This window comes from Cyanistes caeruleus, chromosome 2 (assembly GCF_971803275.1).
Source record: "Cyanistes caeruleus chromosome 2, bCyaCae1.hap1.1, whole genome shotgun sequence".
NCBI lineage: Eukaryota > Metazoa > Chordata > Aves > Passeriformes > Paridae > Cyanistes > Cyanistes caeruleus.
In genome coordinates this window covers 23,736,273-23,752,734 of record NC_141702.1, presented here as the reverse complement: position 1 = coordinate 23,752,734, position 16,462 = coordinate 23,736,273, and the positions used below count along the sequence as shown (strand labels likewise).

Genomic DNA, 16,462 nt, shown 5'->3' with positions numbered 1-16,462 from the left:
GCTGGTCATGTTTCAGTGAGCTCAGCACATTTTGGCTCAAGTGAGAAAAAATGGGACTTGTGCCTTAGTCAATTAAGATGACTTGACTTCTCACAAATAGGAAGGGATGCCTCAGAAACATCCAAAGCACAAACTTGGGTGAAGGGCCCTCAGAAAGGCACACTCACCTGACAGTTGTGCTGCTTTTCGTAGGGTTTGGTGTGTTTTTTCCAAAGTGTTAAAACACATAGGCAAGGGTCTGGTCCTTCAGGGAAATAAAGATTTGAACTTTAAAACAAAAGGAGGAAAAAACCACCTCCAACATCAACCAAATAGCATTCCTAACATCTTACTGTAATAAAAGAAATAAGATTAAAGAACAGTGGAATAGCCCCAATGTTTACTTTAGTGAGAGATTTTGTCTTATCCCAAAAAGAGCTTAAGGAACATAATTTCTGATCCCACTGGGAAACACTCTGCATTATTGTGCTCAAATCATAGAATATGATACAGTATATGCTGAATTGGAAGGATCAGGATCATTATATCCAACTCGTGACCCTGCATAGGACACCCCAAGATTCACACCGTGTGCCCAAGAGCATTGTCCAAATGCTTCTTGAGCTCTGTCAGGCTTGGTGCTGTGATCACCTCCCTGGGGAGCCTGTTCCAGTCCCCAACCACCCTCTGGGTAAAGAACCTGTTTCCTGATATCCAGCCTAAACCTCCCCTGACTCAGCACCATATTTCCTCCAGTCCTGCCTCTGGTCACAAAAGCGAGGATATTGGTGACTGCCCTCCACTGTCCCTTGTGGCAACATTGAAAAGCACAATGAGGTCTCCCCTCAGTCTCCTCCAGGCTGAACAGACCAAGTGACCTCAGCTGCTCCTCATACGGCTTCCCCTCAAGGCCCTTCACATCCTTGTGGCCATCCTTCTGACACTCTCAAATAACTTAGCGTCCTTTTTATATTGTGGTGACCAAAACAGCACAGAGGATTCGAGGTGCAGCTGCCCCAGTGCAGAGCAGAGTGGGACAATCACTTCCATTGACCAGCTGGTGATGCTGTGCCTGATGTCCCCAGGACACAGGTGACCCTCCTGGGACCTCTTCTTGACTGTTTACAGCCCAGCACCACTTCTGAGCTTCAATAGTGAGATTGCAATAAATTGCTTCAGAGAAATGACCATGGACTTGGGCCTTGGTAAACGACTGTGGTCCAGGAGAAGCAACTGGAAAGTCAACTGGAAGGTTGGTATAGTCAGTTTTGATGGCTTCACCCAACCAGCTGTCCTCTATAGCTGAGGGAAAGCTCCAGAAAACCCTTTTTACTACAACTTTCTAAAATTGCTAACTGTTCCCCATCGAGTGGAGATACTTGATCTTGAATAAACCCCATGCAAATTGCTGCTTGACTCCTCTCCTTTGCAAAGCAAAGCTGCTCTTTATTTATGTAGCATTTTCATTTAATTAACAAGGAGATGGAACAAACCTTAGGGAGGGGGAAGAAATTAAAAGGTCATCTTCCATCTCGAGGGAATACGTGAGAGAGGAAAAGAAACAAACTGCTTTCTTCCTGTTTGCCATCTGAACGAGGCACCCTCACTGCTGCCCCGTTAGATGCTCGGGGAGGTAATGGAGTGTCTGAAGAGCACGGACAGAACTTTTCTTCCTCTGTTGAGCATCCCTGCCATTGGAAAGGAGCCAAAGAGGGTGCTTTGAGATTCCTTCCTCGGACATCTGACACTGTGGGGACCAGCTCTGCATATGCATGTAAATTACACAACAAAACCAGCAGTTTTATTGTACAACCTAATTAAAATACTACCTACTTAATTGCAGCCAGAACTTACATTCAAAAATGCTGTCACGTTGCAAAGCCCGTTACTTCAAAACACAGGAAACATCAACTACATCTGTCCGTGACCTTTAAGTAGGCCCGCGGCTCATCTCATTATGATAGTCTTTAATTACATGGTCCCATATTGTTTTTCACAGGGGCCCCCCGCTGCCAGGGCCCGGGCTGAGAGCCCTGAGGCCCGAGGGGCCGCTCTCCGCTCCCCCGCCCGCCCGGGACCTGTTGGACGCGGCGGCCTCGAGCCCCGAGCGGCGGGAGCCCCGCGCGAGCCGCTCCCGAGCCACCGCCGCCGCCCGATTGGCTCTTTGCCGCCATGACGTCATAGCGCCCCTCTGCCACCGCCCGTGAGCCCCCCGCACCACTCTTACGTCACCGTCAGCCCACGGCCGGCGGGGGGGCGGGGCCCGGAGCCCCGCGCCCGCCCCTCGGCCCCGCCCCCGCGGCTCGCAGCGGGACAGACCGGCCGGTGCCGCCCGCTGCCCCCAGCGTCGCCGCCGCCGCCAGGTAGGGCCTCGTCCCCGGCCGGGAGGGAGCGCAGCGCCGGGGCTCTCCGCCCGGAAACGGGATGCGGCGCGGCCACTCGGGCCCGCAGGGGGATGCGGAGGATGAGGGGGACGGGGGCCACGGCGGGCGGGGGGCGCCGTTCCGCGGGGCGCGCAACAAGTGCGGCGGCAGCGCTGGTGGTGCGCGGAGCGGAGGGGGAGCTTGGCGCCCGGCGGGGAGCGGCGGGGCTGCGGCCGGCAGCGGCGGGCAGGCCAGCCGGGGAAGGGAGGGGACGGGGCGGCGGAAGGGACGGGGCTCTCGCCGGGAGCGTCTTTTCCCCGGTGCAGTTTAGTCAAGAGCATGATGCAATCCCGTATTGCCATGGATACTGCATCCCGGGCGGCGGCGGCAGCGCCTTCCGCCGTGCGGGGCACGGGGTGGGGTGAAATAACAGGGGCAGGAAGGGAGGAGACCCCGCGCCTCTTCCCCCATCCTCGGCCGTAGCTGCCTTCCCGGAGAGCTCGCGGAGGGCTGAGCGCTGCCACGGCCCCAGACAAAAGCCGTGACCCATCTTTTCCCCGGCGGGTGTGTGGGGTGTGCAGCTGAGGCGGCTGCTGCCGGCCGGGGGAGCAGCCGGGCGGAGAGGCGGGGTGTCAGCGGAAGGGGTCGTCGGCCTTGGAAAGGAAGGCTGTTACTTCTCCTTCTTCCCTGAGCTCTTGCCCAGCGTCCCTGGCCGCCGTAGTGGTTTAGAACTGGAGCCGCCGGCACGGTAGTTCCCGGGTCTGTGTGTGGGACAGGGCAGACGCCGCGTTAAACCAGCGCCCTGGAGATGTGCAGTGCTTCTAAAAAGGGCCGGGCCGTTTTAAAACCTCGATCTTTAAAGAGTGTGTGCCTTAGGAAATGAGCAGAAAAGGAAGGGCAAATGGTAGAAATGTGTCAGTGTGTCAGATGCCTGTGCAGGGACTTTCTTAAAAACTTTATGACTTTGTTTTTATCTGTTCATCTCCTGGAAGCCCTCGGGCACCAGCAGCATTAGAAGCAGTGCCCGGGGTTACGTGAGGTATTGTCTTGGGCAGCGTGTTTGCTCCTCCTCTGCCGCGTTTGTTGCTTTTCTGCCCTCGTTCCTTTCCCCCGATTCCCGGGGATGCGGCGTCTGAGGATCCCGCTCCGAGAGCTTTCCGGCATCGATCTGTGCTATGAGTCTGCAGACAAAAGGTCGGTTTTGCAGAGCTGGCAGGAATAGCAGCACCTTGGTTGCTCAGCAAGGAGGGCTCCTGGCAGACGACAAGAGGCGTTTCTCCCTCCGGCAGCTGGGTGCGCCGAGCCCCGGCCGCGGCTGAAAGGCTGTGCTCCGTACGGCTGATTTGTATTCTGCTCACTGTTTCGCGTGATCTCTGATGCTGTGGGATTCAGTGCCATGGCAGAGTTCTCGTGGCTGTGACAGAAAACTCCAGCAAAGTGCTCAGCCGGCTCCTAGCGATGGGGAGGGAAAACAAGGCAGGGGCATGGCTGCAGTTGGGATCTTTCCCATCGGGAAGTTTCCAAAACCGCTCTGTGGAAATGGAAACACGCCCTGCAGCTGAAACTAGAGGAGGATGAGCGTGCCGGTATCTCCCGTGGCGGCACAGCCTTTCCCCGCAGTTTTGGGCCAGGTTGCTTCCAGGGTGAGGTTATCTCTGCCACAGCAGCTCCCTGCCAGCGCCAGGCAGCCGCGGGCCTGCCGTGAACCGCCGGCTGAAATTATCGCCGGTGGCCGCGGCTGGGTGCAGGGTTTGTGGCTGCCAAGTTTTTGTAGATGCGAGCTAATGGTGCTGCTGCATCGGTATTAAGCTGCTAGCGTAGAGGGAGGGGTTTTATTTGGTTTAAATAAGAACTTGTAAATAGCGCTGAGGAGTTTTGGCATGTATTCCGCTCTAAGTCCTTCTCACTCCTTCGGTGCAGTTGCAGTCCGAGATTATCCTCTGCTGCTAAAACACTCCATAGCTAGAGGTAAGTTCTGCTGCAGGCTCACCGCTGCTAACAGCAGCTGAAGCTGTGTCGGAGAGAGTCAGCCTGTGGCACACGTGATCGTCTGATGCTGTTTAGCAAAAAAAGATGGAGTTTTTTGTATAAGTACTCATATATTTGTGATGCACTAGACATAGTCTGTTTTCAGAGCAGCAAGTATGTACTCTGTACATGTACTCTGGCTGTGGGTAGCTGTATTGCACACAGAGGGGGGATTTTACCTGGAACTTGTGGTACCTGGAGATAGCTGGGGTCAGCTGGGTGGGGATCCCTTCCCAGCTTTTTGTGAACTTCGAAGCAAATGAAAAAGACCACTGTGCTGGGTTTGCCGAAGTTAAGCATGGATTTGCCCTCAGGGATGCTGTTGCCAGCTGATACTGGTCAAGAGCAGTAAAAGACATGCCAGAACTTTGCTTGACTTTACTGAATTTTGTACAAGGCACACATTACATACGTAATGTATGCTGGAAGCTCCTCTTTGTGTTTTTTATTCAGAAGTAGCTAAGTGAATTTATCATGTGTTCTGACTTAAGTCTTCTGTATTTTAGCGTTCAGATGCAACCAGGGAGAGCAGCAGTGAAATGAATATGCAGTGTGGCTTTATCTTGCAAGCTGACAAAGGTCTGGCTGATGTGCCTCATGCTGCTTTTTAAAAAACAGCTGCACTTTGTGAGTTAGTGCCTTTTACTTAGCAGCAGCTGATCAGATGGTCTATCTTTGATTAAAACTCATGCATATTTGGTACTTAAATATAGCATCATTAATGATATTTAGTTTATGTGCTGTCTGACCAGTCTCTGGGTTTACTTATTGCGGTATTTTTAGTAAGTTGATGTTGTTCTTAAATTTCTCAGCATGAAGTCTTTTTGTTGCATTCTTTGTCTTTAGTGCAGCCACACTTGAAATAAAATATTTTGAATTCTCTGGTCTAATCTTCTTTGCCTCCTGACTTACATTTTGTCTTATAAGAGGAATTGTTTATAAGAGGAATTAACTCAGAGATGATAAGTTAACAGAAAAAAAAAAAAAAAGTAAGTTGGAAGTAGTACTGTAGATCCATCAGGCCTCTGGACAGTTCCTTTAATTGCACTTTCTTTTGCAACTTACTAGGAGCAGATTTTTGGAAATATGTTTGAAGATTCAAATTTTTGGGAATGATGGTGGAACGGACAATATTTTAGGATTTCAGGCTGTCCAGGTGCTGAGATCCAGCAGGCACAGTTGGAGAGCCCAGGGCTAAGCGTGATCCAGAGCTGCCCCTTTGCATACATGCTCCTTGTAAGTGACGTTCAGTTGCTAATTAGTTAAGTGCTCTCAAGTACTGAGCTGACCGCATTCCTTTGCCTTCCTCATTTTTGGGGCAGTAAACATTGCAACATCAAAAGCTTCTGTTTCTGCTGAACTTGGAAAAAAATGACACTCAGGTAGAGCACAAGGTTAAAATTGTTTTCTGCATTACTCTGGTGGCCTCAGCAACCCCCACTCCATGACCGACAAAGCAGATCTCTCAGTTAATGCTGTCTGTATCCCACTTGAGAAAAATTTTTTGGAGAGAAACAGCAGTTGCCTACAGTGGCACGTTAAAAAGTGTCATGCCTCTGTGTACTCTTGTCCCCTCTGGCCCTCTTGGACTTAGTGCTAAAAGGATGTCACCAGTGAGCATTCATTCTCGCTGCTGCCTGCCTGGTGGGCAGGGCATGAGCAGAGTGGTGGTGTGGAGCAGTGAGTGGATGGAAGGGTGGGCTCAGTGCCATGTCAGGTGTGTCACCCTGCTAGCCACATGGTAGGTAACTTAGCTCTCTGAGTCTGGGTTCCCAGCACAGCAGCAGGGAGCCAGAGTGCCTGTGCTGTGCTGAGTTGTTCCCTGTGACAACTCATGCCAGCAAGGCTCTCTTGGACTGAGAAAGCCCTTTGGAGTGAATGGGCTCTTAGTGGTGTGTTTGGGTTTTTTTGGTGTTTTTGTTTTTGTTTTTTTGTTGTTGTTGGTTTGCTGGTTTTGGTTTTTTTTCAGTACATGGAGGTTTTGTTCTTTGACTTTGAACTAAGAGAGTCAGGGGTGCTTTTTCATTGCTTAAGAGCAGAGCCACAAATACCTCTACCTATTCTTTCTTGGCATCTTGTTTTACTCCTGCTGTCTTAAGATGGATCACAAGCAAAATGTTGGTTCTTCACAGCTACAAAAGCTTCACTTAGATTTGGCAGCTCTTCTTTTAGGGTGTGAAGGAAAATACAGGTAATTATATTGTTTGGTATAACCTCCCCTGCATAACAACTCATTAATTTTCTCATCTTAATGTCAATCCTTTTTTGTTAACTTTCTGTCATTACCATGTCCTGAATTAGTTGTGTGGGGGTGAGATCTATTAAACTGTTTAGACATAGGAATACCATGAGGGCTCAGCTCTTGCAGTAATGCTTTTGTTCTCCTGTTTTTACAATATACAAAATTGCTTTCTTCCAGGCTACAGCGTAAGCTTTTCAAAGCTGTTTTGCTATATAATAGACTGAAGAAAATTGATGCTTTCTGCATGATAGTCAGAGCACACTTCTCCATGTGCATACAGACACTTCACAAAACTGGCAATAATCTTTGTAATGTAGTTGCTTATTTGTTTTGTGATTCTTGAATGTGTTAAAAGTGCAGATTCCTGCAGTTTGTGCACACTAGCATTGAAAATGCTTTTTCCCTTAAATGGAAGAACCTACAAGGACAAATGAAAAGGATAATCAATGAATTACGTAGAAAGTGGTCTGTTTAAAAACTTTTTTCCAGGTCAGATTGTTTGACCTATGACCTTTCCTGAGGCTGTTTAAATTTGGTATTGCAGCAATACGGTTAAGAGGGCATTGCTTATGCTGACATCCCTGCACTTCCTGAGTGCTGATTGGTAAAAGTGATTTATATCTGGGTTTCTGAGGGCACCAAAGCTTGCCCACATCATCTGACAGAACAGCAGTTACATCTTTGTTTGGTGAGGATAATGCAAACATTGACATTAATTGATTTTTTTAATTGACAAATAAATGCTGCTTTCAATCTTATGGAAAGAGCTTGTAGAGTTGCTGTTGACTGTATATGCATTGGGTCTCTGCATATCTATTTAATGAAATTAATCTTCTGAAATTTATTGCCTTGGTTTCTCTGTTTGTGTTTTGGCATTTAGAACAGATTATCTTACAGGGCAAATAAAAGCACAAGAGCAGGCTTGTCTGAAATATGTAGTTGGTAAATGGTTTCCTGCTGTATTGGATGCATTGGAGAATTATTTAGGTTTTTTTATGAAATAGTTGACTCGCATGAAACAAAAATAAACCTCCTTAGCAAGTGTAGAGGTTTTACAAAAAATGCATGCTGCTAAGTGCAATTGTCACTTCTCCATAAACAAATGAATCATGCTACTTATGCTGAGCTCAGTGCCATGAATTGAGGTGACACTGGCATCCCATTGCAACTGGGTATTTTTCGTGCCCTTATTAAAACTTTATTAACTGTAGAGGTTGTGCTTCATTAATGATAGCTTTGTTAATGACCAGTGGTGTACTGGGCAGGTAGAAATATACAGACATTTCATGAACTTGTATTAAAGCTAAAGTTGTCTGTATTTAATTGACGTCTGTCAAAACTTCATATCAAACATTTGCTTGCCAACTGCTTTGGGCAGTAACTAAATATGCTGAGTTGCTCTAACCTTTACAGGAGATAAAACTTGATTGTGCAATACAACAAATGTGGAATAAACCTTTTTTCCTGCATTTTCAAATTGTGCCTTGCACTTTGATCCCTACATAACCCTCTTCTCTGAGACTCCGGGTCAGTGATTTGAACAAAGTGACTCTTCTTTTGCTATTGCTTGGAAGCGCTCCTTTCCCTCTTGACCTTGAGAAAACTCTTTCTCTTCTTGCCAGCTGTCTTTGCAGTGACTGGAGGGTAATTGCTTTCTTCCTATGTGCATGTTCAGGCTCTCTGCTGTAAAACACTTGATTTCAAAAAGGATGTAGTCTTGATTTCAGGTAACACTTGAGCTTTTCTGTATGCCAGTGGGAGGTTTTGTTAGTGTCATCTTAAGGATGTTATCAGGGTTAGACAAAACTAGCAAGTATTGATTCACAGAATAATGTTGTTTAGTTTATTAAACCTAATACACCTCATATGTTTAGCTAGTTAATTCATAAGCAGGCAAGTTTGCCATTTTTCTTTTTTTCTTTTCTCCCTCACTGTTTTTGCTGTTAAAAGTTTGCTGGGAAGCATTTCAGGCTAAAGCAGTGTTTCTGCTGTGCCTTTGTTGATTAAGGAGCCCTTAGCAAGTGCTAGCTGTGGGAAAATGCCTTCTTCCCTTAGAGATCATATGGTTAAGGTTTGGAGCAGATCACAACTTTGTGGAGGAGCAGTTCCTCTGCTGAGTTAAAACCATGACACCTATATTTAAATAGAGATCTTGAAGCATTTAGAAATTAATAAAAGAAATCTGCTTACATTTGCCAGTGCTGTATCATTGTCAACATAGTGGTCTGAATGTAGAGGTCTAGTCCTTGAGCTGATCCTGTGTCCTCAGATTTGGGTTCACTTGAGACAGCAAGGATTTGGGAAACTACAGACGTTTATACCTTAATCTATGAAGGCTTCCCTTTAGATATGCTATTTCTATGCACATAATTGAATCAGAAAGCTTCAGCTAACCTTTTCCTGAAGGGAGATTTCCTGCTCTTGGGTTACTTTTTAAAATACTAGTGTTTTGAATCATCATTTTGAGAATCATCTCCTTGCCAAACAGTAGGGACAACCTTTGACTTAAATAACAATAATTAAACCTTTAACTGGTTAGGAAGATGACATTCTTCAATGTTTAACATCGTCCTTCCCTTTAGAAAAAGAAACTTGAGAAACCTTTTTGCATGTTGAAGTTCAAATGTCACGTTACTTGGGGTGCATGGCCTGTGTGTTTGCCGGAAACCATCTGTGGGGTCAGTTCATTCTCATGGCTGCTCACATAGTTTTGAGGAAGGGCTTGTGTGGTAGCTGCAGGGCACTGTTGGGAGAGGCACACAAATCTGGATTTGGCTGGATTTGAAGGATGCAGTGAAAGTTGTGCTTGTGTTTTATGTACGTGATTCTGTGGATTGCAGGACAGCAGATGCTTATGGTGAATGTCTGATTGTGGTTTGGTGGTTCATTCCTGTTTTGCAGTACTGATGTGGAGAGGTTGCTCTTAGCTGATCACAGACCCTGTGAACTGGTCCAGACTCAGCTGGTTGTCCTAAATTAGGGTCATGCATTTATCCCTTGCATCATACATTTATCCCTTGATTCATTTGGTGTACAGTGGCCTTTTTGCATGTTGTTAAGGTTTGCATTAATCTTTTAAGCATGACTTGTGCATGCATAAAGCCTCATTAATGGGGAAAATACCTGCGTTTGTACAACATGGTACAGAATGTTCTTTTTTTATTAATGTATGTGATATAGTGACAGAAGGTAAGCTGCCAGTCCAGTAGGCCTAGTTACTTATGGATTTTTTTTCTCTGCCTCTGTACCACGCCTAAGCAGAAAAGCCTCTTTCAAAAGATTTGAGCAGGTTCTTTCATATTTTTTTTTAATTCTGACTTGTTTGCCACCCAGAAGGCACAGCTTAGACCATGGTTGCCTCTGCAGCCTGTTTGCTCTGGCTGTAGGAGGGCTGGCTGGGTTTGCCAGGCCCCAGGCACTGGACTGAGCCATGGGCTGGGAAGTTTTATGTGTCTCCATCACCATCTGCAAGAGCTTAAAACACAGTGTAAGGACTAGAGAAGAACACAAGTACAAGGGAACACCAACAATATAGGATGCAAAATGCTTACACAGAGATTGACAGAGATGCTCCTGAACAAGTCAGTAAGGAGTACTGCATTTGTTTGCTTAGTTAAAAATGAGGAGTAAAATAATAGTAATTCAGGTAATTATGGAAAGCCCATTGTGCTTCAGTGTAGATCATTGCCCTGCTAATCCATGAGTTGTTGCTGCTGCCTTTACTTTCTTATAGGTAAAAACTGTGCATGACTGTAAGTCATGCACGTTTAAGTTTTCAGAGTTGATGGTGTCAGACCACTTGTCATGTGAGTTTAAATAGTAAAAGCTCTGTGTCCTAGTTCCATCTGGAATAATTTTCTTCTTAGTAGCTGGTACAGTGCTGTGTTTCGGGTTTCGTATGAGAATAATGTTGATAACACACTGATGTTTTAATTGTTGCTGAGCAGGGTGGACTCTAAATCAAGGATTTTCAGTGTTCCATGCTCTGCCAGTGAGCAGGTGCATAAGAAACCATGAGGAAGCACAATTAGGACAGCTGACCCAGACTGGCCAGAGGGATATTCCATACTGCAGAATGTCATGGTCAGTGTATAAACTGAGGGGAGTTGGCTGGGAGGACAATAGCAGCTTAGGGATTTGGTCGGGCATCAGTCAATGAGTGGTGTGCAATTGTATTGTGCATTACTTGTCTTTCTTGGATTTTATTCCTCTCTCTCTCTCTCTCTCTTTTTGTTATCTCCTTTTTCATTATTATTAGTTTTGTTGTTATTGTAATTGATAATTTTAGTTCATTTATTAAATGAATGTTCTTATCTTAACCCATAGACATTACCTTTTTCTGATTCTCTCCTCTATTCCATCAGGTCTGCAGAGGGGTGAGCAAGCAGCTGTGGGGTGTTATTTACCAGCTAGAGTCAAACCATGACACTGTCCTCTGGTTTTGCAGTCTTCATTAGGTTCCCAAGTAATATTCCAGAGGCCATACCTGATTCTCCATTTTTACTTGACAGGTTCCCAGAACCTCTAACTTCTTTATTCTTTTTTTAGCCCTTTCAAAACCATCATCATCTCCCTTTGAAGTGCACAAAAGCAGGCTGCAAGTCTGGTCATGCCTTGCAGAATAAAAATAATGTCTTTTGGTACTTCTTTGTATTGATTTCTTGTTCTATCAGCACTGCTAAGTGGTTGCATTATGGTGCAGGAAGAGACTGCTAATGTTGTTTTCAATTTTTTTTTTTTTTTTTAAGTCTGTTTTAATTGGCTCATACTTTGTAAATTCAGTGCTGGACTTGTTTAGATCAGAGACTCAAATCTAAACTCTAGTTGAACAATTGCAGAGCTATGATGAATTTCCAGTTGTGCAGACTGAATGCTTCCTGGTTTCAAAAAACACGTCAGGCTCAAACAATGCATCAGCTCAGGTATCGGTTGCATGTAGCACACTGCAGTTTTCGAAGCATCTGTGGGATTGACTTTCTGTCTTAAAATATAAATTCAAGAAGCTGTTAAAATATATTTTTGCATCCTAAAGAATGAGAAACAGAGATGTTTCTCTGTGAGCACACAGTAATGTTGGCAGGTTTTAACTGCACTTTACAGAGTATGAAAAACAATCCTCTTGGAGTGTTTTATTTACATCCTTTAAATAGTGCTGTGTTGCCTTCAAAGGAGAAATGCATGGCCTTGGAAGATGACCATCTTTGAACCTGCAGTGACTGAGTGGGCAATTGCACATGTGAAGAAGCCTAGCAGAGAAGTGATGTAGTTTTCTGCTCCTCTCCTTACTTACTTTTTTGTTGCTGCACCTTTTTACACTTTCATATGTCTGTCTGTATCTATTTTTCAGTCTTTGCTTTTTAAAATCTTACGCACCAAACACCCTGTAGGGTTGTTTTGCAGAACAGAGGAGCAAGGCTGGGTTTTGCATTGAACCAGTGAAGAAGCTCTATCAACCATTGGTGGTTCTGGCACATCCTCACTTGCAACATCATTGCTCTTCTAAGATCCTTACCAAATTACCACCTAAGCTGTCAGTACTAACCTGAGAGCAGAAACATTAACAAAATTTTTGTGGTAGTTTTTAATTTTTGGTTTTTTCCCTACGCTTATTCATCCACCACTTACCAGTTCCAGTGTGGGGATATAGACTTGAGCTTTTAACTTCCTGGTTGAGAATAACAGGTCTGTTTAATTGAAAGGTCCTTTTGCTGCTGTTTGGTTTAGAGATGACACATCTATGTGGAGGGTTTGTATTACACAAAGGTAAAATCATTGTGGAAAAATAACCTGCAACTACAGGAATGGTGTTTTGATACTTAAAATATTGCTTAATGAAAGAGTTTTTTGCATAAAAACATGTTTTGCTTTTAGCATACAGTAAAAATAGAGATGTGGTGGTGGTGAGATTCCAGAGGGGAAGACTTTCAGAGAGCTGCTGACATGAATAAGAAATTTAATTTCCTGAAGCATTTTTCTGTATCCTACACAGTCAGTACAAAACATGTATGAAATAGGTGAGCTCAGAATGTACAGGGTTTACTTGCTGAGCAACTTCTAATATGTTGACATTTTTATAGTTAATTTGCAGAGTCTTAATATAGAGGCTGAAAAGCACGTCTTTTGCCCTGAGTTTAAAGAGCTGCTTTACAAGTGTTGCTGATGAAACACCACTTGACTCTGTCCTTTCACTCCTGGCAGAATATGAGCACATATAAAATACACTCTAAGTTAGGTTTTCACTTATGCTGCATTGTTTCTTATGTGTAAACCACTAGTTGCATAACAATGTATTTTTCTCAACAAATTTAATAATGAGCTTTGGGCATCAAATAAAAAATATTTGGTATTATTAGAAAGTCAACTTCCCATTGAAATTTAGTCTTGGGCAACTCAACATGTCTCAAATCACTAGTAAGGTTGTTGTTTCTTACAGTATAACATAAAAGGCTGAGAATTAAAGGAGATTCTTCCCCTCTGTCCTCAAGGCCCTCAGCTGCAGGCTGACCAGGGTGTAGCAAGAGATTTTGGTCATGTTCACTCTCTGGTTAGCTTTTTATTTCAATCTTTTTCTGTGCATTTATTTTAATCAGCACTGTTTCTGTTTGAATACTTTAGTGGTGTTTAGATTGAATAAAACATTCAAGTTGCCTTTTCTTGAAATGAATATTTTGTTGGTTCTTCATGGGTTTGGTCTCTTGATGGTTAAGTTCTTCCCCATTCCCATACCTGACCTGCCATGAGACCATCCTTAGTCCTGCAGTTTTCAAGACAGAAACAGGCTAACACATCCTAACATCTGCCTCTTTCATAGTTTGAACATGTCAAGATTGGGTTTTTTGTTGTTTGCTTTTTACAGTGCAATAATTTGTCACTTCATACTGCTACAATTATATTTAAGAAATCTTCTAAGTTATCTCTATGTGACATATCCTGTATGACATTTTGTTATTTTGTGTGTTCTTTTTTCTGCAAATTTTGTACTTTTCACAAGAGCCATTCTTATATGTAAAATGATGATTGTGCAATGCATTTTATTTTGGCCTCCTCTTAATAGCATTTTAGAGTTCTGCATTAGACAGAATTCTGCATCTTCCATTTTGTCTGTTTCATTTGCCTTTCTTTTTGCCATGGTTCCTTGCTGGATGCAGTGTGATGGCTTTGCTCATCTTCAGCCACGTAAGACCTCTTCATCACCCATGTGTCTGCATCATGCTACTGCTTCTCCTGCAGTAAATCAGTAGTGGGATGGACCCAGCTGAAAGCTGATCTTCTTGCCTGGTTGGTTTCTTTGGCACTACCTTAGTTTTTCCAGGCTCCTTCCATCCAGGCAGGGTGGGGAGTAGGGAAGGAATGAAAGCAGCCTTACAGAAGTGTCAAATCCATTCTTGTCTGTTCCTTGTTACTGCGCACGTCCTGGCTATGTAGATGGTTATATGGTTATGTGGTTATGGTTATAGAGTGGACCAGGCTGAATGGAGAAGCTAGAGCAAGGATCAGGTGATGTGGTGACTCTGAGCCTGAGGGTTGCTGGTGGGCATGAGCTGGCATCACAACTGGATGGATGGAGATGCTTATCTGTAGGAACAAGTAAGATGCTGAAGATGTTTAAGAGGCTTTGCACACACAGTGAGGCAGAGGAGGCATGTCTGATGCCCCCTTTTCCAGGGGACTGCTGCCCTGCAGAGAATGGGATAGCTGCAGGGCTGGGAAGGAAACCTGTTGCCTGTTGTTTGGGTGGATATTGCTTTGTCCCTGTATTTAAAGCAGATATATTACATTAGGTTACAGTGCTGACCCTGCTGTTGTGCCAGTGCTTGTGAAAGTATGAAGCAAATGTGGCAAAATTTTCTGCATCTTGTTGCTGGAGCTGGGGATTCAGTTTAGCTGTGTTCTTCCTTGGAACAGATTTTAATGGCAGCAGGGTTTTCATTACACCAAGGATTTGATATCTCTTATTGAAAGAAAAGAGTGGCTAAACTTTGGAGGAAAGGTACTTATTTTCCTGGAATTCACTGCCTGACTTCTGCAGGTAACTGAAGCCTTTATATTATGAGCTTGTAGAAAACATCTTGGAAGTTGCCAGATAGGTGGTGGTTTTTTCCTCCAGTAGTCTATTTAAAGTTCATAGAAAGAGTAAGTGATAAGATCACACACAGCAGTAGCAATACAGAATTTACTTTAAATTGGTTGGCTGGTCTTTCTACCCTTAAAACAAATAATAAAATATAAGAAACCACAGTACTTGCCTCCTGGAGCAGGGTCTTTTGATGAAGTAACATTTCAGAAAGTGCTGCCAAAATCAAACAACGGACATGTGCAGGGACCAATGCTTTCTTTGCTAACTACTCCAGGAGTCAGTCCTCTTTCAGGGGCCTTTTTTACAGCAATGATTTGATACACAAAAATTTGCTGATTCTTAGCAGAAGTTGGTTTGACATGGGTCTGGTGCAGGCAAGGATGTTCAGCTCCTTAGGATTCACCAGGCTTTTCAGCCCTGAGCTTCTCTAACAGAAATGCTGTCAGCTGGCTTTGTGGTTTTGGCAACAATAACAATTTACAGATGTATGTAGTACAAGAAGGGAAAGATGTGGGGAAATGATGATCTGACAAATGCATTTGTAAGCAATCTCCTGTCTGTTTTCTGTCCCTATGTCTTCACTTTCAGTACTCCTTGTGCATCTTGGGCAGGAGGAAGGTCAAAAACTTGCTTTGTATAGCTTTAGCAACTTTATCCTTTAGAAAAGCAGTTAGATCTTAAAGGTAGTTGATTCTCTGATTAATGACTCTATATTTTTTTTACTATTTTGAAGGTGGGAATTTTAACAGGGTACATAGTGGTTAGGATTCTGTCCTGAGCAGCACGATGCCATGGCATAACGCTTCTACCTAATTTTTTTTTCTTTTAATTCTCAGAGTGGTGGGAAAAGGAGGATTTTTTTTTTTTTTTAATTTTTTTTTTTTTTTTTTTTTTTGCACCTCCTTCTGTCTAAAGCCAGCTGTCATTCATACTTGCCTGACCTCTGTTGGTGCTGTTTACTTATGTATGATGGTAAAGTCTGGCATGATGTTTAGCATCTTAAGATGAGGGCACCAAGCTGCAGCCACGCAGGGTCTCACAGGTGTACAGGCAGAACATAGAAAAGTTTTAAGATTGATTTCTCATAGCATGGCTAACTGTATGAAGAAATGTCAGCAAGGCAAGCACTAGGGTGCATTTATAAGTGCCATTATGCATCCTTTGTTCTTTTAGGTAAAAGTATAGAAATTCACTTGTGTTGAGGAATGTAACTAATTCAGTGTATTGCATGTAATTTTGTGTGCTAGGGCTCACCAGAAAATTTCACTACTCCCACAGCACTCCAGGTATGACCCCACAAGCACAGGAAATAGAGTAAGCACACAAATAAATACTTAACATACTGTAACTTCCCTAAGGGTGACTTGTTTGTATGCTTTTTCAGTATGATCTGGTTTCCAAAACAGAAGTGGTCCTCTGAAAGGTGTCAGTTACCCACCTGAACACAGGGGTTGTAGTTTCACATCTTAGCAGGGCATCTTAATTCAGGTTTTATGTGCACTCTTATCCCTGTACAAGTCAGATTTGCATGGTGTACCATTACCTTTGTGACTGCCACACTCAGCTTTCATGGTCTTCTAATTCCTCCACTTTTTGTTGGATTGCTCCATCTAGTCAGCATGCAAACCTGAGATAACCTTTTTATAGCTAAGCCTTGTTTACAGGATAACTGCACACACCCATTTTTTGCTTTCTACAGTGTTCCACATGTGCAGGAGAATTTTAATTACTTCTATAGATGGCAAACTTTCATGTGTCAGGCTACTAAATGCA

General features: G+C 44.0%; 1 protein-coding gene and 1 long non-coding RNA gene across 22 annotated transcripts in view; one reads left to right on the top strand and one right to left on the bottom strand.

The window, feature by feature from the left end:
- Positions 1-2,109, bottom strand: part of LOC111925881 (uncharacterized) — a 45,085-nt gene extending 42,976 nt beyond the window's left edge. For 6 of the 8 annotated variants that reach the window (XR_002862540.2, XR_002862543.2, XR_002862542.2 and 3 more), the window contains exons 1-3: positions 1,834-2,052; positions 1,473-1,741; positions 168-244 (exon numbers count right to left, since the gene is read on the bottom strand). This is a non-coding gene — a long non-coding RNA (uncharacterized LOC111925881). Of the gene's footprint in view, positions 1-167; positions 245-1,472; positions 1,742-1,833 lie in introns of all 8 variants that reach the window. The other 2 variants (XR_015282825.1, XR_015282828.1) reach the window with 1 other exon arrangement.
- Positions 2,110-2,165: 56 nt separating this feature from the next.
- Positions 2,166-16,462, top strand: part of ELOVL5 (ELOVL fatty acid elongase 5) — a 39,805-nt gene continuing 25,508 nt past the window's right edge. Inside the window, exon 1 of one of the 14 annotated variants that reach the window (XM_086876074.1) lies at positions 2,166-2,342. Coding sequence is in view for 3 of the 14 variants with exons in the window: in XM_086876070.1 (XP_086732196.1) it covers positions 4,223-4,310 (88 nt within the window). In the remaining 11 variants the exon portion in view is untranslated. Of the gene's footprint in view, positions 2,343-2,435; positions 2,593-2,650; positions 4,311-7,171; positions 7,301-16,462 lie in introns of those variants that run through there. The other 13 variants (XM_086876075.1, XM_086876079.1, XM_086876081.1 and 10 more) reach the window with 13 other exon arrangements.